General features: G+C 53.1%; 1 protein-coding gene across 1 annotated transcript in view; it reads left to right on the forward strand.

Annotated features, from left to right (window-relative positions):
* Positions 1-2,379: 2,379 nt before the first annotated feature.
* LOC139381292 (uncharacterized) overlaps positions 2,380-20,760 on the forward strand; it is a 39,267-nt gene continuing 20,886 nt past the window's right edge. The window contains exons 1-3 of the mRNA XM_071124749.1: positions 2,380-2,401; positions 6,863-6,947; positions 7,381-9,439. Of these exons, the coding sequence (XP_070980850.1) occupies positions 2,380-2,401; positions 6,863-6,947; positions 7,381-9,439 (2,166 nt within the window). The remainder of the gene's footprint in view (positions 2,402-6,862; positions 6,948-7,380; positions 9,440-20,760) is intronic.

Here is a 20,760-nt window from a genome sequence, read left to right on the forward strand (position 1 = left end):
ATATAGGACAAGTCCATAAGTCCAACTTAAAAATGAAGCCACATTATTGGGATCAACATCAACAATCACAACACTGTCTGTATCCCCATGGGGACCATCTCAGTAATATTCGATCTCTGTCTCTGTCTTCAGTACCAGTTCTTGCAGTACTGGGACTATGAGAATGAAAGTAGATAGGTAAACCGATTTGGTATCCAGATAAATCCTGAAATAGAATCATAACACAACGTGGTGGAGGGAGCCAGGTAGGCCTGAGCGGTGTTTGCTGGAGAGAGCCAGGGAGGCCTGAGCAGGGTGTGGTGGAGGGAGCCAGGGAGGCCTGAGCAGGGTGTGGTGGAGGGAGCTAGGGAAGCCTGAGCAGGGCGTGGTGGAGGGAGCCAGGGAGGCCTGAGCAGGGTGTGGTGGAGGGAGCCAGGGAGGCCTGAGCAGGGTGTGGTGGAGGGAGCCAGGGAGGCCTGAGCAGGGCGTGGTGGAGGGAGCCAAGGAGGCCTGAGCAAGGTGTGGTGGAGGGAGCCAGGGAGGCCTGAGCTGGGCGTGGTGGAGGGAGCCAGGGATGCCTGAGCAGGGTGTGGTGGAGGGAGCCAGGAAGGCCTGAATGGGGCATGGTGGAGGGAGCCAGGGAGGCCTGAGCTGGGCGTGGTGGAGGGAGCCAGGGAGTACTGAGCGGGGCTTGGTGGAGGGAACCAGGGAGGCCTGAGCGGGGCGTGGTGGAGGGAGCCAGGGAGGCCTGAGAGGGGCGTGGTGGAGGGAGCTAGGGAGGCCGGAGCGGGGCACGGTGGAGGGAGCCAAGGAGGCCTGAGCGGGGCGTGGTGGAGGGAGCCAGGGAAGCCTGAATGGGGCTTGGTGGAGGGAGCCATGGAGGCCTGAATGGGGCGTGGTGGAGGGAGCCAGGGAGGCCTGAGCGGGGCATGGTGGAGGGAGCCAGGGAGACCTGAGCGGGGCGTGGTGGAGGGAGCCAGGGAGGCCTGAGCGGGGCGTGGTGGAGGGAGCCAGCGAGGCCTGAGCTGGGTGTGGTGGAGGGTGCCAGGGATGCCTGAGCAGGGCGTGGTGGAGGGAGCCAGGGAGGCCTGAATGGGGCATGGTGGAGGGAGCCAGGGAGGCCTGAATGGGGCGTGGTGGAGGTAGCCAGGGAGGCCTGAGCGGGGCGTGGTGGAGGGAGCCAGGGAGACCTGAGCGGGGCGTGGTGGAGGGAGCCAGGGAGGCCTGAGCGGGGCGTGGTGGAGGGAGCCAGCGAGGCCTGAGCTGGGTGTGGTGGAGGGTGCCAGGGATGCCTGAGCAGGGCGTGGTGGAGGGAGCCAGGGAGGCCTGAATGGGGCATGGTGGAGGGAGCCAGGGAGGCCTGAATGGGGCGTGGTGGAGGGAGCCAGGGAGGCCTGAGCGGGGCGTGGTGGAGGGAGCCAGGGAGACCTGAGCGGGGCGTGGTGGAGGGAGCCAGGGAGGCCTGAGCGGGGCGTGGTGGAGGGAGCCAGCGAGGCCTGAGCTGGGTGTGGTGGAGGGTGCCAGGGATGCCTGAGCAGGGCGTGGTGGAGGGAGCCAGGGAGGCCTGAATGGGGCATGGTGGAGGGAGCCAGGGAGGCCTGAGCGGGGCGTGGTGGAGGGAGCCAGGGAGGCCTAAGCAGGGCGTGGTGGAGGGAGCCAGGGAGGCCTTACTGGATTTGTTTCACTGGGCCCTGCCAGTACCTGATGAGTCTGAGACCTGATACTTGACATCGTGTGGCATTTGGAAAGAGAGGAGAGAGGGGCGCCAGCACGGAACCTAAAACCAGCACTCTTGGGTGACTACAGTCACGGCACGCAGGGGCTTGGATTTCAGAGTTCCGTCGGTCAGCCAGTGTGTGTGACAGTGTGAGAGTAACCTGGGGTGACTGGGACTACACAAACACATTGGGGAAAGGAGTTGGACAGTCTCACACGCACACAAACACACAACACACTGCCTCAGTTAAGCCTTGCCAAACCCTTCACCAGTCCATCCTACTGCCCAAAACATGTCACACGCTTATCAGGTAAGAATAGACCGGGGCAGAATCAGGATGTCTGATTCGTTCTCTAAACACTGTTGAGCTCCATTGAAAACACACTCAGGTCTGTTGTCTCTCTGACTGCTATGTTTTTACTCCTCTCTCCGTTGTGTAGCTTCAGACTGGTGTTTCCTGCTTGGCTACATGAGTGGCTGACTATCAGAGCTTCCTCAGACCACTTACTTACATATCAGTTGGCCTGGACCCTCCCACTGCCACCATTGTAAGGAAATCAATCTACTCTCATGAATTGTGCATGGGGCTGCCTTTAAAGAGTGCTGTCACACCTGGAAGGAGAACAGGAGAGGAAGTGAGCTGGTAAATCTGTTGACACTATAGGAGCTCCCCTGCCAAGCAGATGGTGTGGCCCTGCAGGGGAAGTAAGAGGACCTCTCTGGGCTCATCTGAGGACCTAACCTGTGTCTTAAATGGCACCCTATTCCCTATGTACACAGCAAAATCAACACAGTGTTAAAAGTAACACTGTTACAGGGTGTATAAAGGTCCACACTTTCAGTGTTAAGCTTTTACTACAGTGGGCTAAATCAGGGTCACACAGAGTGATTCTTGGTGGTCTTACACAAATCTACATTGAAACAAAAGTATACATCTCACACACATGGTTATGGGCTTACAAAAAAGATGACACCATTGTCATATACAGTGCATTGTGAAAGTATTCGGCCCCCTTGAACTTTGCGACCTTTTGCCACATTTCAGGCTTCAAACATAAAGATATAAAACTGTATTTTTTTGTGAAGAATCAACAAAAAGTGGGACACAATCATGAAGTGGAACGACATTTATTGGATATTTCAAACTTTTTTAACAAATCAAAAACTGAAAAATTGGGCGTGCAAAATTTTTCAGCCCCCTTAAGGTAATACTTTGTAGCGCCACCTTTTGCTGCGATTACAGCTGTAAGTCGCTTGAGGTATGTCTCTATCAGTTTTGCACATCGAGAGACTGACATTTTTTCCCATTCCTCCTTGCAAAACAGCTCGAGCTCAGTGAGGTTGGATGGAGAGCATTTGTGAACAGCAGTTTTCAGTTCTTTCCACAGATTCTCGATTGGATTCAGGTCTGGACTTTGACTTGGCCATTCTAACACCTGGATATGTTTATTTTTGAACCATTCCATTGTAGATTTTGCTTTATGTTTTGGATCATTGTCTTGTTGGAAGACAAATCTCCGTCCCAGTCTCAGGTCTTTTGCAGACTCCATCAGGTTTTCTTCCAGAATGGTCCTGTATTTGGCTCCATCCATCTTCCCATCAATTTTAACCATCTTCCCTGTCCCTGCTGAAGAAAAGCAGGCCCAAACCATGATGCTGCCACCACCATGTTTGACAGTGGGGATGGTGTGTTCAGGGTGATGAGCTATGTTGCTTTTACGCCAAACATAACGTTTTGCATTGTTGCCAAAAAGTTCAATTTTGGTTTCATCTGACCAGAGCACCTTCTTCCACATGTTTGGTGTGTCTCCCAGGTGGCTTGTGGCAAACTTTAAACAAAACTTTTTATGGATATCTTTAAAAAATGGCTTTCTTCTTGCCACTCTTCCATAAAGGCCAGATTTGTGCAATATACGACTGATTGTTGTCCTATGGACAGAGTCTCCCACAGCTGTAGATCTCTGCAGTTCATCCAGAGTGATCATGGGCCTCTTGGCTGCATCTCTGATCAGTCTTCTCCTTGTATGAGCTGAAAGTTTAGAGGGACGGCCAGGTCTTGGTAGATTTGCAGTGGTCTGATACTCCTTCCATTTCAATATTATCGCTTGCACAGTGCTCCTTGGGATGTTTAAAGCTTGGGAAATCTTTTTGTATCCAAATCCGGCTTTAAACTTCTTCACAACAGTATCTCGGACCTGCCTGGTGTGTTCCTTGTTCTTCATGATGCTCTCTGCGCTTTTAACGGACCTCTGAGACTATCACAGTGCAGGTGCATTTATGCGGAGACTTGATTACACACAGGTGGATTGTATTTATCATCATTAGTCATTTAGGTCAACACTGGATCATTCAGAGATCCTCACTGAACTTCTGGAGAGAGTTTTCTGCACTGAAAGTAAAGGGGCTGAATAATTTTGCACTCCCAATTTTTCAGTTTTTGATTTGTTAAAAAAGTTTGAAATATCCAATAAATGTCGTTCCACTTCATGATTGTGTCCCACTTGTTGTTGATTCTTCACAAAAAAATACAGTTTTATAACTTTATGTTTGAAGCCTGAAATGTGGCAAAAGGTCGCAAAGTTCACGGGGGCCGAATACTTTCGCAATGCACTGTATATAGACATTTTGAGTTTGCATCCAGGTATTACACTTCATATACATCACAGAAGACTGAAATATAACAAATATAACAACCTTTGACATAGAAAATATTGTTTATTTAACTAGACAAGTCAGTTACGAACAAATTCTTATTTACAATGACAGCCTAGGAACAGTGGGTTAACTACCTTGTTCAGGGGCAGAACGACAGATTTTTGCCTTGTCAGCTCAGTGATTCGATCTAGCAACCTTTCGGTTACTGACCTAACACTCTAGCCACTGGGCTTCTTGCCACCCCACTATTGTATAAGAGCATCAGAAACAACTTACTCATATGAAGAAAGCTACTGTATCCTGTACTATACTGTAAAAGCCTTAGTCTGACTTTGTTCTGTAAACAGAGGGACAATCATTTCCCTTGGGTATATTTTCTCAGCAAGCTGTAACCATCTGGGATAGTCTGCCCGCTTGCAATAGCCCAGCTACGTTGTGAAATGACCTTGATTTGATAAGTGGGTGATAGTATTTGGTGACTACAGTCCTCTGGTATGGTTATTGTTTTAACTTCTGGTCTACTGCAGAGGGTTTTGTGAGAACTTATTATTAAGAGATACAAAGAATGTTGTAAATCTTGTCTCTTTGGTTTCCATTGTCTATCAGGTCGGTTACAAACACAATATCCACATTTCCCATGTCTCTTCATGATAATACACAAGAGAGACATCTGTGTTATGTGAGACACTATGGCACGTGTGTGTCTGTGTGACTTCATGGCAGTTCATGTGTGGTTGCATCTTAGTGTTTTTGCCTCCATGTGATGTTGGTGTCTTTTGGAGGGCCTGGAGGAAAAGGCCTTGGAGGCACGGGGTGCTCAGCTCTACATCAGATCAGAGGAAATACGGAGCAGAGCAGAGAGACAGCAGACAGACAGACAGCAGTTTATGTTTTGTGACAGTTTCAACACATTCATTAAACAATGGAAAAATTATTATTGATTTATTTTTAAATACATTTCACATACATGCCACTTTTTTTTCCATACAAATGAAATCAAACTTTATTTGTCACATGTGCCGAATATAACAGGTGTAGTAGACCTTACCATGAACTTTACATATAAGCCCTTAACCAACAATGCTGTTCAAGAAAGAGTTAGTAAACTAAAGTAAAAAAATAATAAGGTATACAATAACAATAGCACAATAAAATAACAATAGCGAGGCTATATACAGGGGGTACTGGTACTGAGTCAGTGTGCAGGGGTACAGGTTAGTCAAGGTAATTTGTACATTTAGGTAGGGGTAAAGTGACTATGCATAGATAATAAACAGTGAGCAGCAGCAGTGTAAAAACAAAGGATGGGGATCAATGTAAGTAGTCCAGGTGGCCATTTGATGAATTGTTCAGCAGTCTTATGGCTTGAGGGTTGAGGCTGTTATGTAGCCTTTTGGACATGGACTTGGTGCTCCGGTACCACTTGCCGTGTGGTAGCAGAGAGAACAGTCTATGACTTGGGTGACTGGAGTCGTTGCCATTTTTTTGGGGCTTTCCTCTGACACCGCCTAGTAATACCATACAGTCTTATATGACAAAAATATATTTCAGTAAACACACCACGCACTGTATGGTCTCTACTACCAGAGAGACTGGTACAGTGGTACATTTAATTTGATTCTATAACCATCTTAAAGATGTCCTTACTTCCATGTATTGTGTGTTGGGTGCAGGCCTTTGGAGACCTCTCCCTAAGACCACTGTTAACTCTTTCATTACCCCTTTAATATGACTGAAATGGTTTGTGTTCTTGGGTGGTGGCCCGGGGAAGATAGGATAATCAACTCCAGGTTTTGGCACCTGCCTGGTCTCTAGAGTGTGCAAATCATTATCCTCCTACTTCCTTCCTTCCTCCTCAGGAAGAGGACATCACTCACACCCAAACTTTTCCCCATTCATTTGTAGTCGGTCAGCCAGACACTGAGATAGGTCTGACTGTTACAGATGGTTCAAGGGAGAAGAAGACAGAGAGAGGTAATAGCCGTCAGACACATCAACAGACACCTTTTCTTTTGATAAATTAATACATCTGGATAGGGCTGTTACGGTGAACATATTAGTAATTACTAACAATTGGATACCTCGAAATTGGGGAGAAAAAGGGGTAACATTTTTAAAAAGTTTTTTAAGAAAAAAGAGCCGGTTCCCATAAGGTTTCTATAGGCTAGGCCTACTATATTTATTTCTCTACTGTCTTAATATTACGTTTTTTTCAATCGCTAGGACCCATTTCTCAATACTTAGGACAGATTGCAGCTGTTGGGGATCTGCTCTGCTCTGACTCCAGCACACCTGTCTCCGCCCACACAATCTGAGGGAGAGAGAGAGGGAGAGGGAGAAGGAGAGGGAGGGAGAGAGAGAGAGAGAGAGAGAGGGAGAGGGAGAGGGAGAGGGAGAGAGTACTGTGGGAGTGGTGGCAGGTCAAGGAGACACAGCATGAGCAGAAGAGGGCGTTGCAGGAGCAGATGTGACAGTGGCGCCCGACCAGGCTTTTCTTGGTGTGCGGTATAGAAATCCCGCAAGAGGAAGGGGTCCAGAATGTGACGGCGGGGTTCAAGCAGCGCTCCTCAGGCCTGTATCCTTCCCAGTCTGCCAGGTACTGCCAGCCACGACCCTGACGGTGCACGTCCAAAAGCTGCTTCACAGTATAGGCAAGATGGTCATTGATGATCCGAGGGGGTGTAGGAGCTGCTGCAGGAGGAGACAGGGGACTGGAGCAGACAGGTTTAAATAAACAATCTTTGTCCAGTTCGAGGTGAGTAATTGCTGTGTGTGATATCCATTTCCTTTTCGGTCATAAGAGACGGTAGCAGCAACATTATGTACAAAATAAGTTACAAACATCGCGAAAAAACAAACATAATAGCACAGTTGGTAAGGAGCCTGTAAATCGGCAGCTATCCCCTCCGGCGCCATTATTATGTAGTGGCTTACTTTCAGTGGCTATGCGTGGAAGCTGGGAGATGCTAAATGTGTTCAAGTTAATTAACGATCAATTACCTTGAGACAAAATGTCATGACCGCCACAGCCTTAGTCCTACCAGCCCTACTCCTACCAGCCCCAGCCCTAGTCCTACCAGTCACAGCCCTACTCCTACCTGCCCCAGCCCTAGTTCTACCAGCCACAGCCCTAGTCCTATCAGCTTCAGCCCTACTCCTACCAGCCCCAGCCCTAGTTCTACCAGCCCAAGCCCTAGTCCTACCAGCCCCAGTCCTAGTCCTACCAGCCACAGCCCTACTCCTACCAGCCCCAGCCCTAGTTCTACCAGCCCCAGCCCTAGTCCTACCAGCCCCAGCCCTACTCCTATCAGCCCCAGCCCTATTCCTCCTACCAGCCACAGCCCTACCAGCCACAGCCTTAGTCCTACCAGCCACAACCCTACCAGCCACAGCCCTAGTCCTACCAGCCACAGCCCTACTCCTACCAGCCACAGCCCTACCAGCCCCAGCCCTACTCCTACCAGCCACAGCCCTAGTCCTACCAGCCACAGCCCTACCAGCCACAGCCCTACTCCTACCAGCCACAGCCCTACCAGCCCCAGCCCTACTCCTACCAGCCACAGCCCTAGTCCTACCAGCCACAGCCCTACCAGCCACAGCCCTACCAGCCACAGCCCTAGTCCTACCAGCCACAGCCCTAGTCCTACCAGCCACAGCCCTACCAGCCACAGCCCTACCAGCCACAGCCCTAGTCCTACCAGCCACAACCCTACTCCTACCAGCCACAGCCCTACCAGCCCCAGCCCTACTCCTACCAGCCACAGCCCTAGTCCTACCAGCCACAGCCCTACCAGCCACAGCCCTACCAGCCACAGCCCTAGTCCTACCAGCCACAGCCCTAGTCCTACCAGCCACAGCCCTACTCCTACCAGCCACAGCCCTACTCCTACCAGCCACAGCCCTACCAGCCACAGCCCTACTCCTACCAGCCACAGCCCTACCAGCCACAGCCCTACCAGCCACAGCCCTACCAGCCCCAGCCCTACTCCTACCAGCCACAACCCTACCAGCCACAACCATACCAGCCACAACCCTACCAGCCCCAGCCCTACTCCTACCAGCCACAGCCCTACTCCTACCAGCCCCAGCCCTACTCCTACCAGCCACAGCCCTACCAGCCACAGCCCTACTCCTACCAGCCACAGCCCTACCAGCCACAGCCCTACCAGCCACAGCCCTACCAGCCCCAGCCCTACTCCTACCAGCCACAACCCTACTCCTACCAGCCACAGCCCTACTCCTACCAGCCACAACCCTACTCCTACCAGCCACAGCCCTACCAGCCACAGCCCTACTCCTACCAGCCACAGCCCTACCAGCCACAGCCCTACCAGCCACAGCCCTACCAGCCCCAGCCCTACTCCTACCAGCCACAACCCTACTCCTACCAGCCACAGCCCTACTCCTACCAGCCACAACCCTACTCCTACCAGCCACAACCCTACCAGCCACAGCCCTACTCCTACCAGCCACAACCCTACCAGCCACAACCCTACCAGCCACAACCCTACCAGCCACAACCCTACCAGCCACAACCCTACTCCTACCAGCCACAACCCTACCAGCCACAACCCTACTCCTACCAGCCACAACCCTACCAGCCACAACCCTACCAGCCACAACCCTACTCCTACCAGCCACAACCCTACCAGCCACAACCCTACTCCTACCAGCCACAGCCCTACCAGCCCCAGCCCTACCAGCCACAGCCCTACTCCTACCAGCCACAGCCCTACCAGCCACAGCCCTAGTCCTACCAGCCACAACCCTACTCCTACCAGCCACAGCCCTACAAGCCCCAGCCCTACCAGCCACAGCCCTACCAGCCACAGCCCTAGTCCTACCAGCCACAACCCTACTCCTACCAGCCACAACCCTACCAGCCACAGCCCTACCAGCCCCAGCCCTACCAGCCACAGCCCTACCAGCCACAGCCCTACCAGCCACAGCCCTAGTCCTACCAGCCACAACCCTACTCCTACCAGCCACAGCCCTACCAGCCACAGCCCTACCAGCCACAGCCCTACCAGCCACAGCCCTACCAGCCACAGCCCTAGTCCTAACAGCCACAACCCTATATCTGCAATCGTGCTTATTCAGCGGTTTCATTCCAGATGCCACTACTGCGTGCACACACACATTTTGTTTTTCTATCCTTGTGGGATTGATTTCCATTCAAAATCCTATTTCCCTAACCTTAACCCTTACCCTAATCCTAACCCTAATTCTAAGTCTAACCCTAATTGTAACACTAATCCTAAGCTTTGTCCACATGGGGATGTTGGACATTTTCCCTTGTGGACACACACACACTCACCACCTTCTTGCGTGCGGGTGGGCTTTTTCTTCGCCCTCCCATAACCCTAATCGTCCTAAATGAACTCCAGCTCACTGATCACTCCCTGAAGCATAACCTTCCATACCTACATTCTTAAGTGAGGTATGGTGCATAATGCATTCACCAGTTTCCCCATCCCTCCCCCACTCCCCCACTCGCCCACAAACATAATAGCACAGTTGGTTAGGAGCCTGTAAATCGGCAGCTATCCCCTCCAGCGCCATTATTATGTAGTGGCTTACTTTCAGTGGCTATGCGTGGAAGCTGGGAGATGCTAAATGTGTTCAAGTTAATTAACGATCAATTACCTTGAGACAAAATGTCATGACCGCCACAGCCTTAGTCCTACCAGTCACAGCCCTACTCCTACCTGCCCCAGCCCTAGTTCTACTAGCCACAGCCCTAGTCCTATCAGCCTCAGCCCTACACCTACCAGCCCCAGCCCTAGTTCTACCAGCCCAAGCCCTAGTCCTACCAGCCCCAGCCCTACTCCTACCAGCCCCAGCCCTAGTTCTACCAGCCCAAGCCCTAGTCCTACCAGCCCCAGCCCTAGTCCTACCAGCCACAGCCCTACTCCTACCAGCCCCAGCCCTAGTTCTACCAGCCCCAGCCCTAGTCCTACCAGCCCCAGCCCTAATCGTCCTAAATTAACTCCAGCTCACTGATCACTCCCTGAAGCATAACCTTCCATTCTTAAGTGAGGCATGGTGCATAATGCATTCATCAGTTTCCCCATCCCTCCCCCACTCCCTCCCTCACCCTCCCTCAATGAAATGGCACCGAATCGCTTAGAGCTGGATTAGTCTGAAGATGGGCGAGGTAAGGGAGCAAAGGTGAAAGGGGAAGAAGTTGAATGAGAGGGGAGGTAGGAAGGCAGGGTGGCTTAGGCTGGATCTAGTGCAGGGGTGTGTGTAGGGAGGCACCAGGGTCAGAGTCAGGGTCAGGGTGGACTGACTGTGTCCCCCTAGCCTAGTTCTCTGCCTGGCAGTGACCAGGCTCCCAAAGTGGAGTGGGACGTGGAACACGAGGATATGAATGCAGGGCTTTGTCCAGCACACGGTCATCACATTCCACTGGAGCTACTGTGTGTGTGGACTCAGAGCGCAGCAGAGCGGAGGAGAGGAGAGGGCTGGACTAGCCAGGCTGGGCACAGAGCCACAATGTAGCACCAGGGATCCAGCCAGGGTCTCTCCGGTCATCTGTCCCCAAAACACATACTGTAGCAACATCACAGCATCTGACATATCAGACATAGTCTGTTTTGGAAACAGCTCTTAGTTATGAGGGAATAGTTCTAAAAAGAGAAGTGAGTTTAGCGCTGTGGAAAAGTGAATTCAGAACTATGGTAAAGTTTTGTGAATAAGGGCCCATTCGGAACAGCTATCTTGGAGTCAAAGGCCCTACTGCAATGTTGTTGATATTTACAGAGTGCCATGCTGTGAAACATGAACCCTGCTTGCCTCTTTGGGTCTGATGCGCTCACAATTAATGTGATTTAGAATAGGACAGCGCACCCATGGGTCAGTATGTGGCAGTACATCGCAGTGCTGTTGAATGATGTGTGGTGTGGTGGGTTACAGTTTGGAGTAATAAAGTTCTGGCTCTGGCTCTCTCTGTTAGGCTTCTGATGTAGCTACATATATCCGAAGAGTGGAATTCAGAATGAAGGAGTGATACAGTGGTCAGTCTGTTTCATCTCTTGGATGGCTGTGTGAAAACATGCTTTCCCCATATCAAACTATTTTGTTGTTTTACAGACACCTCCACATTTTGCCCACACTCTCTTCTTGTATGATGTTTTGTGGAAATACAATAACATTATATTTGATATATCCCTTCAATATTAAACACACTTTTTTATGAGCTGATATAATGGCTGTGGTCATTTCTGGACAAACAAGCAGTTTTATGATGCCCTGTGCTTGTGCTCAGTAAGATCAAACCATCAAACCATGCATGGGGGTGTTCGTGGAACACAGACATTTTACCCCAAATTTAAGAAAACTGCTTTGTGACAGCACATCATGAAGGAACAAGGCAGGGCAAGTGAAAGTCTGAGTCCCAAATGGCACCCTATTCCCATTATAGTGCACATATACAGTACCAGTCAAAAGTTCGAACACACCTAATCATTCAAGGGTTTTTCTTTAATTGTAATATTTTCTACATTGTAGAATAATAGTGAAGACATCAGAACTATGAAAGAACACATATGGAATCATGTAGTAACCAAAAAAGTGTTAAGCAAAATTAAAATATAGTTTATATTTGAGATTCTTCAAAGTAGCCACCCTTTTCCTTGATGACAGCTTTGCACACCCTTGGCATTCTCTCAACCAGCTTCATCAGCTAGTCACCTGGAATGCATTTCAATTAACAGGTGTGCCTTGTTAAACTTCTTGAGAATACTTGACACGCAGACGTCCCAAGTATGCCCCTGGAAATGCAAATGCGCTACGCTAAATGCTAAATGTACTCGTTACAACTCAATCTTTGATCAAAATTCACAAGCAGGGTATTGAATTAAAGCTACACTCGTTGTGAACCTAGCCAGCAAGTCAGATTTTTAAAATGCTTTTCGGCGAAAGCATCAGAAGCTATTATCTGATAGCATGCACCCCCCAAAATGCCAGCTCGACACGTAAACAACAGATTTTGCGATAGCCGGCGCTACCCAAAACGCAGAAATAAAATATAAAACATTCATTACCTTAGACGAGCTTCTTTCTTGGCACTCCTATATGCCCCATAAACATCACTATTGGGTCTTTTTTTCGTTTAAATCGGTCCATATATACCCAAAATAGCTTTGTATGGAGGTTGTGTCATTCAGAAAAAATCATCGTTTTTAAACGCTGCGTAATTTTTTAAAATTAAAAAAGTCGACGATAAACTTTCACAAAACACTTCGAAATCCTTTTGTAATCCAACTTTAGGTATTAGTAAACGTTTATAAGCTATCAAAATGATTACAGGGCGATGTCTCTTCAATAGGTCCTCACTTCAAAAACAATGCCATCTGATCTCTCCTTAAACTGCATCCGGGTGAAGACTGGGAAACTGGAGGTCAGACAGATGTATTTTCCAACAATTAATTCAATTGAAAATTAGTACAATGGCGCCATCGTGCGGAATTTGTATGAGGTGCAGGCAGATTCCCATTAAATTCTGTTCTCTTTTAACAACTGGTGGAAGTGACTTATGGAAATTATTTTTTGCTTTCAGAGAGCAGTTTTTCTTGCGTTTTTCAATGAAACACACAATCTGTTATAGTCACAGCCGTGATTTAACCAGTTTTATAAACTTCAGAGTGTTTTCTATCCACACATACTAATCATATGCATATACTATATTCCTGGCATGAGTAGCAGGACGCTGAAAAGTTGCGCGATTTTTAACAGAATTTTCAAAAAAGGTGGGGGTAGAAGTAAGAGTTAATTTGTGGAATTTCTTTCTTTCATAATGTGATTGAGCCAATCAGTTGTGTTGTGACAGGGTATGGGGAGGTATTCAGAAAATAGCCCTATTTGACAAAAGACCAAGTCCATAGTATGGCAAGAACAGCTCAAATAAGCAAAGAGAAACGACAGTCTATCACTACTTTGAGACATGAGTCAATGCAAAAATGTCAAGAACTTTGCAGTCACAAAAACCATCAAGCGCTATGATGAAACTAGCTCTTATGAGGACCGCCACTGGAAAGGAAGACCCAGAGTTGCCTCTGCTGCAGAGGAAAAGTTCATTAGAGTTAACTGCATCTCAGATTTCAGCCCAAATAAATACTTCACAGAATTAAAGTAACACACATCTCAACGTCAAGGGGAAACTTTTTGAATCAGGGCTTCATGGTCGAATTGCTGCAAAGAAACCACTACTAAAGGACACCAATAAGAAGAGGAGACTTGCTTGGGCCCATTGACACGAGCAATGGACATTAGATCGATGGAAATCTGTCAGTTGGTCTGATGAGTCCAAATTTGCGATTTTTGTCTTTTTGAGACACTAAGTAGGTGAAGGGATGATCTCCAGATGTGTGGTTCCCACCGTGAAGCATGGAGGAGGACGTGTTATGGTGTGGGGGTGCTTTGCTGGTGAAACTGTCAGTGAATGGTTATGCTTAACAAGCATGGCTACCACAACATTCTGCAGCGATATGCCATCCCAACTGGTTTGCGCTTAGTGGTACTATAATTTGTTTTTCAAAAGGACAATGATCCAAAAGCACACCTACAGGCTGTGTAAGGGCTATATGACCAAGAAGGAGAGTGATGGAGTGCTGCATCAGATAACCTGGCCTCCACAGTCATCCAACCTCAACCCAATTAAGATGGACAAAGGGTGGCTACTTTAAAGAATCTAAAACCCAAAATATATTTTGATTTGTTTAATACTTTTTTGGTTACTACATGATTCCATTTTACATATAGTGTGTCCCCAATGGGTCCTGGTCAAAAGTAGTACACCAAAGAGGGAATAGGGTGCATTTGGCATAGGGACAATGAGTCAGGGTTCTAGAAGCCCCTGATCTGATGTTTGTATTGTGACTCATAATCATGGAAGTCATCGTCAGCTAGAAGAATATCTTCCGACTTCGTCATGAGGAAATTATTATTTTTTTCTCCAGAAGGGCGAGGGGCTGGTTCAACATGTGTTGTGGTGGATTGCAGGGCGTCCCTGACCAAAAAAAAACAAATAAAGAGAGGAAGGAAAAGGGTAAATCACTGTCTCTGCCTCTCTCTCTCTCTGCCTCTCTTGGTCTATGCCTCTCTCTCTATGCCTCTCTGTCCCTCGCTCTCTGTCTCTCTGTCTCTCTCACTCTGCTCCCCCATTTTTCAATTGCTTGTTAAGTGTTACATTTGCAAATTTCCCTCTATCCACTTTAAAGCCAGAGAGAGTCAGCCCATGTCGATCCATACATTGAGGTGTCTATCAGAAATTTGGCTGGACTGGGGCTGGGGCTGTATGGCTGCTGCTACTGGGGCTGGACTGGGGCTGTCAGGGGTGGACTGGGGCTGCATGGTTGCTGCTGTCGGGGCTGGACTGGGGCTGGACTGGGGCTGAATGGCTGCTGCTGTTGGGGCTGGACTGGGGCTGTATGGCTGCTGCTATTGGGGCTGGACTGGGGCTGTATGGCTGCTGCTACTGGGGCTGGACTGGGGCTGTATGGCTGCTGCTGTTGGGGCTGGACTGGGGCTGTAAGGCTGCTGCTGTTGGGGCTGGACTGGGCCTGGACTGGGGCTGTATGGCTGCTGCTACTGGGGCTGGACTGGGGCTGTATGGCTGCTGCTGTTGGGGCTGGACTGGGGCTGTAAGGCTGCTGCTACTGGGGCTGGACTGGGGCTGTAAGGCTGCTGCTGTTGGGGCTGGACTGGGGCTGTATGGCTGCTGCTACTGGGGCTGGACTGGGGCTGTCAGGGGTGGACTGGGGCTGTTAGGATGCTGCTGTCAGGGCTGGACTGGGGCCGGACTGGGGCTGTATGGCTGCTGCTGTTGGGGCTGGACTGGGGCTGTATGGCTGCTGCTACTGGGGCTGGACTGGGGCTGTATGGCTGCTGCTACTGGGGCTGGACTGGGGCTGTATGGCTGCTGCTGTTGGGGCTAGACTGGGGCTGGACTGGGGCTGTAAGGCTGCTGCTGTTGGGGCTGGACTGGGGCTGGACTGGGGCTGTATGGCTGCTGCTGTTGGGGCTAGACTGGGGCTGGACTGGGGCTGTAAGGCTGCTGCTGTTGGGGCTAGACTGGGGCTGTAAGGCTGCTGCTGTTGGGGCTGGACTGGGGCTGTATGGCTGCTGCTGTTGGGGCTAGACTGGGGCTGGACTGGGGCTGTAAGGCTGCTGCTACTGGGGCTGGACTGGGGCTGTATGGCTGATGCTACTGGGGCTGGACTGGGGCTGTATGGCTTCTGCTGTTGGGGCTGGACTGGGACTGTATGACTGCGGCTACTGGGACTGTAAGGCTGCTGCTGTTGGGGCTGGACTGGGGCCGTATGGCTGCTGCTACTGGGACTGGACTGGGGCTGTCAGGTGTGGACTGGGGCTGTTAGGATGCTGCTGTCGGGGCTGGACTGGGGCTAGACTGGGGATGTATGGCTGCTGCTGTTGGGGCTGGACTGGGGCTGGACTGGGTCTGTATGGCTGCTGCTGTTGGGGCTAGACCGGGGCCGGACTGGGGCTGTAAGGCTGCTGCTGTTGGGGCTAGACTGGGGCTGTAAGGCTGCTGCTGTTGGGGCTGGACTGGGGCTGTATGGCTGCTGCTACTGGGGCTGGACTGGGGCTGTATGGCTTCTGCTGTTGGGGCTGGACTGGGACTGTATCACTGCGGCTACTGGGACTGTAAGGCTGCTGCTGTTGGGGCTGGACTGGGGCCGTATGGCTGCTGCTACTGGGACTGGACTGGGGCTGTCAGGTGTGGACTGGGGCTGTTAGGATGCTGCTGTCGGGGTTGGACTGGGGCTAGACTGGGGATGTATGGCTGCTGCTGTTGGGGCTGGACTGGGGCTGTATGGCTGCTGCTACTGGGGCTGGATTGGGGCTGTATGGCTGCTGCTACTGGGGCTGGACTGGGGCTGTATGGCTGCTGCTGTTGGGGCTGGACTGGGGCTGGACTGGGTCTGTATGGCTGCTGCTGTTGGGGCTAGACCGGGGCCGGACTGGGGCTGTAAGGCTGCTGCTGTTGGGGCTAGACTGGGGCTGTAAGGCTGCTGCTGTTGGGGCTGGACTGGGGCTGTATGGCTGCTGCTACTGGGGCTGGACTGGGGCTGTATGGCTTCTGCTGTTGGGGCTGGACTGGGACTGTATGACTGCGGCTACTGGGGCTGGACTGGGGCTGTAAGGCTGCTGCTGTTGGGGCTGGACTGGGGCCGTATGGCTGCTGCTACTGGGACTGGACTGGGGCTGTCAGGGGTGGACTGGGGCTGTTAGGATGCTGCTGTCGGGGCTGGACTGGGGCTGGACTGGGGCTGTATGGCTGCTGCTGTTGGGGCTGGACTGGGGCTGTATGGCTGCTGCTACTGGGGCTGGACTGGGGCTGTATGGCTGCTGCTACTGGGGCTAGACTGGGGCTGGACTGGGGCTGTAAGGCTGCTGCTGTTGGGGCTAGACTGGAGCTGGACTGGGGCTGTAAGGCTGCTGCTGTTGGGGCTAGACTGGGGCTGTAAGGCTGCTGCTGTTGGGGCTGGACTGGGGCTGTATGGCTGCTGCTGTTGGGGCTAGACTGGGGCTGGACTGGGGCTGTAAGGCTGCTGCTACTGGGGCTGGACTGAGGCTGTATGGCTGCTGCTGTTGGGCTGGACTGGGGCTGTAAGGCTGCTGCTACTGGGGCTGGACTGGGGATGTATGGCTGCTGCTACTGGGGCTGGACTGGGGCTGTTTGGCTTCTGCTGTTGGGGCTGGACTGGGACTGTATGACTGCGGCTACTGGGGCTGGACTGGGGCTGTAAGGCTGCTGCTGTTGGGGCTGTACTGGGGCCGTATGGCTGCTGCTAATGGGACTGGACTGGGGCTGTCAGGGGTGGACTGGGGCTGTTAGGATGCTGCTGTCGGGGCTGGACTGGGGCTGGACTGGGGCTGTATGGCTGCTGCTGTTGGGGCTGGACTGGGGCTGTATGGCTGCTGCTACTGGGGCTGGACTGGGGCTGTATGGCTGCTGCTGTTGGGGCTGGACTGGGGCTGTATGGCTGCTGCTGTTGGGGCTAGACTGGGGCTGGACTGGGGCTGTAAGGCTGCTGCTGTTGGGGCTAGACTGGGGCTGTAAGGCTGCTGCTGTTCGGGCTGGACTGGGAGTGTATGGCTGCTGCTGTTGGGGCTGGACTGGGGCTGTAAGGCTGCTGCTGTTGGGGCTGTACTGGGGCCGTATGGCTGCTGCTAATGGGACTGGACTGGGGCTGTCAGGGGTGGACTGGGGCTGTTAGGATGCTGCTGTCGGGGCTGGACTGGGGCTGGACTGGGGCTGTATGGCTGCTGCTGTTGGGGCTGGACTGGGGCTGTATGGCTGCTGCTACTGGGGCTGGACTGGGGCTGTATGGCTGCTGCTGTTGGGGCTGGACTGGGGCTGTATGGCTGCTGCTGTTGGGGCTAGACTGGGGCTGGACTGGGGCTGTAAGGCTGCTGCTGTTGGGGCTAGACTGGGGCTGTAAGGCTGCTGCTGTTCGGGCTGGACTGGGAGTGTATGGCTGCTGCTGTTGGGGCTGGACTGGGGCTGTATGGCTGCTGCTGTTGGGGCTAGACTGGGGCTGGACTGGGGCTGTATGGCTGCTGCTGTTGGGGCTAGACTGGGGCTGGACTGGGGCTGTAAGGCTGCTGCTGTTGGGGCAAGACTGGGGCTGTAAGGCTGCTGCTGTTGGGGCTGGACTGGGAGTGTATGGCTGCTGCTGTTGGGGCTAGACTGGGAATAGACTGGGTCTGTAAGGCTGCTGCTACTGTGGCTGGACTGGGGCTGTAAGGCTGCTGCTACTGTGGCTGGACTGGGGCTGTATGGCTGCTGCTGTTGGGGCTGGACTGGGGCTGTATGGCTGCTCAGTTGGGGCTGGACTGGGGCTGTATGGCTGCTGCTTTTGGGGCTGGACTGGGGCTGTATGGCTGCTGCTACTGGGGCAGGACTGGGGCTTTATGGCTGCTGCTAATGGGCCTGAACTGCGGCTGTATGGCTGCTGCTGTTGGTGCTAGACTGGGGACGCAAGGCTGCTGCTACTGTGGCTGGACTGGGGCTGTATGGCTGCTGCTGTTGGGGCTGGACTGGGGCTGTATGGCTGCTCTGTTGGGGCTGGACTGGGGCTGATTGGCTGCTGCTTTTGGGGCTGGACTGGGGCTGTATGGCTGCTGCTACTGGGGCTGGACTGGGGCTTTATGGCTGCTGCTAATGGGCCTGAACTGCGGCTGTATGGCTGCTGCTGTTGGTGCTAGACTGGGGATGCAAGGCTACTGCTGTTGGGGCTGGACTGGGGCTGTATGGCTGCTGCTGTTGGGGCTAGACTGGGGCTGGACTGGGGCTGTAAGGCTGCTGCTACTGGGGCTGGACTGAGGCTGTATGGCTGCTGATGTTGGGCTGGACTGGGGCTGTAAGGCTGCTGCTACTGGGGCTGGACTGGGGCTGTATGGCTGCTGCTACTGGGGCTGGACTGGGGCTGTATGGCTTCTGCTGTTGGGGCTGGACTGGGACTGTATGACTGCGGCTACTGGGGCTGGACTGGGGCTGTAAGGCTGCTGCTGTTGGGGCTGGACTAGGGCCGTATGGCTGCTGCTACTGGGACTGGACTGGGGCTGTCAGGGGTGGACTGGTGCTGTATGGCTGCTGCTACTGGGGCTGGACTGGGGCTGTATGGCTGCTGCTAATGGGCCTGAACTGCGGCTGTATGGCTGCTGCTGTTGGGGCTAGACTGGGGCTGGACTGGGGCTGTAAGGCTGCTGCTGTTGGGGCTGGACTGGGGCTGTAAGGCTGCTGCTGTTGGGGCTAGACTGGGGCTGAATGGCTGCTGCTGTTGTGGCTGGACTGGGGCTGTATGGCTGCTGCTGTTGGGGCTAGACTGGGGCTGGACTGGGGCTGTAAGGCTGCTGCTACTGGGGCTGGACTGGGGCTGTAAGGCTGCTGCTACTGTGGCTGGACTGGGGATGTATGGCTGCTGCTGTTGGGGCTGGACTGGGGCTGTATGGCTGCTCTGTTGGGGCTGGACTGGGGCTGTATGGCTGCTGCTGTTGGGGCTGGACTGGGGCTGTATGGCTGCTGCTGTTGTGGCTGGACTGGGGCTGTAAGGCTGCTGCTGTTGGGGCTGTACTGGGGCTGTATGGCTGCTGCTGTTGGGGCTGGACTGGGGCTGTATGGCTGCTGCTACTCGGGCTGGACTGGGGCTGTATGGCTGCTGCTGTTGTGGCTGGCCTGGTGGCTGTAAGGCTGCTGCTGTTGGGGCTGGACAGGGGCTGTATGGCTGCTGCTACTGGGGCTGGACTGGGGCTGTATGGCTGCTGCTACTGGGGCTGGACTGGGGCTGTATGGCTGCTGCTGTTGGGGCTGGACTGGGGCTGTAAGGCTGCTGCTGTTGGGGCTGGACTGGGGCTGTATGGCTGCTGCTGTTGGGGCTGGACTGGGGCTGTATGGCTGCTGCTGTTGGGGCTGGACTGGGGCTGTATGGCTGCTGCTACTGGGGCTGGACTGGGGCTGTATGGCTGCTGCTGTTGGGGCTGGACTGGGGCTGTATGGCTGCTGCTACTGGGGCTGGACTGGGGCTGTATGGCTGCTGCTGTTGTGGCTGGACTGGGGCTGTAAGGCTGCTGCTGTTGGGGCTGGACTGGGGCTGTATGGCTGCTGCTGTTGGGGCTGGACTGGGGCTGTATGGCTGCTGCTACTGGGGCTGGACTGGGGCTGTATGGCTGCTGCTACTGGGGCTGGACTGGGGCTGTATGGCTGCTGCTGATGGGGCTGGACTGGGGCTGTAAGGCTGCTGCTGTTGGGGCTGGACTGGGGCTGTATGGCTGCTGCTGTTGGGGCTGGACTGGGGCTGTATGGCTGCTGCTGTTGGGGCTGGACTGGGGCTGTATGGCTGCTGCTACTGGGTCTGGACTGGGGCTGTATGGCTGCTGCTACTGGGGCTGGACTGGGGCTGTAAGGCTGCTGCTGTTGGGGCTGGACTGGTGCTGTATGGCTGCTGCTGTTGGGACTGGACTGGGGCTCTATGGCTGCTGCTTCTGGGGCTGGACTGGGGCTGTATGGCTGCTGCTACTGGGGCTGGACTGGGGCTGTATGGCTGCTGCTGTTGGGGCTGGACTGGGGCTGTATGGCTGCTGCTACTGGGGCTGGACTTGGGCTGTATGGCTGCTGCTGTTGGGGCTGCACTGGGGCTGTAAGGCTGCTGCTACTGTGGCTGGACTGGGGCTGTATGGCTGCTGCTGTTTGGGCTAGACTGGGGCTGGACTGGGGCTGTAAGGCTGCTGCTGTTGGGGCTAGACTGGGGATGTAAGGATGCTGCTGTTGTTGCTGGACTGGGGCTGTATGGCTGCTGCTGTTGGGGCTAGACTGGGGCTGGACTGGGGCTGTAAGGCTGCTGCTACTGGGGCTGGACTGGGGCTGTAAGGCTGCTGCT

The sequence above is a fragment of the Oncorhynchus clarkii genome, chromosome 23, assembly GCF_045791955.1.
Source record: "Oncorhynchus clarkii lewisi isolate Uvic-CL-2024 chromosome 23, UVic_Ocla_1.0, whole genome shotgun sequence".
Taxonomy (NCBI): Eukaryota; Metazoa; Chordata; class Actinopteri; order Salmoniformes; family Salmonidae; genus Oncorhynchus; species Oncorhynchus clarkii.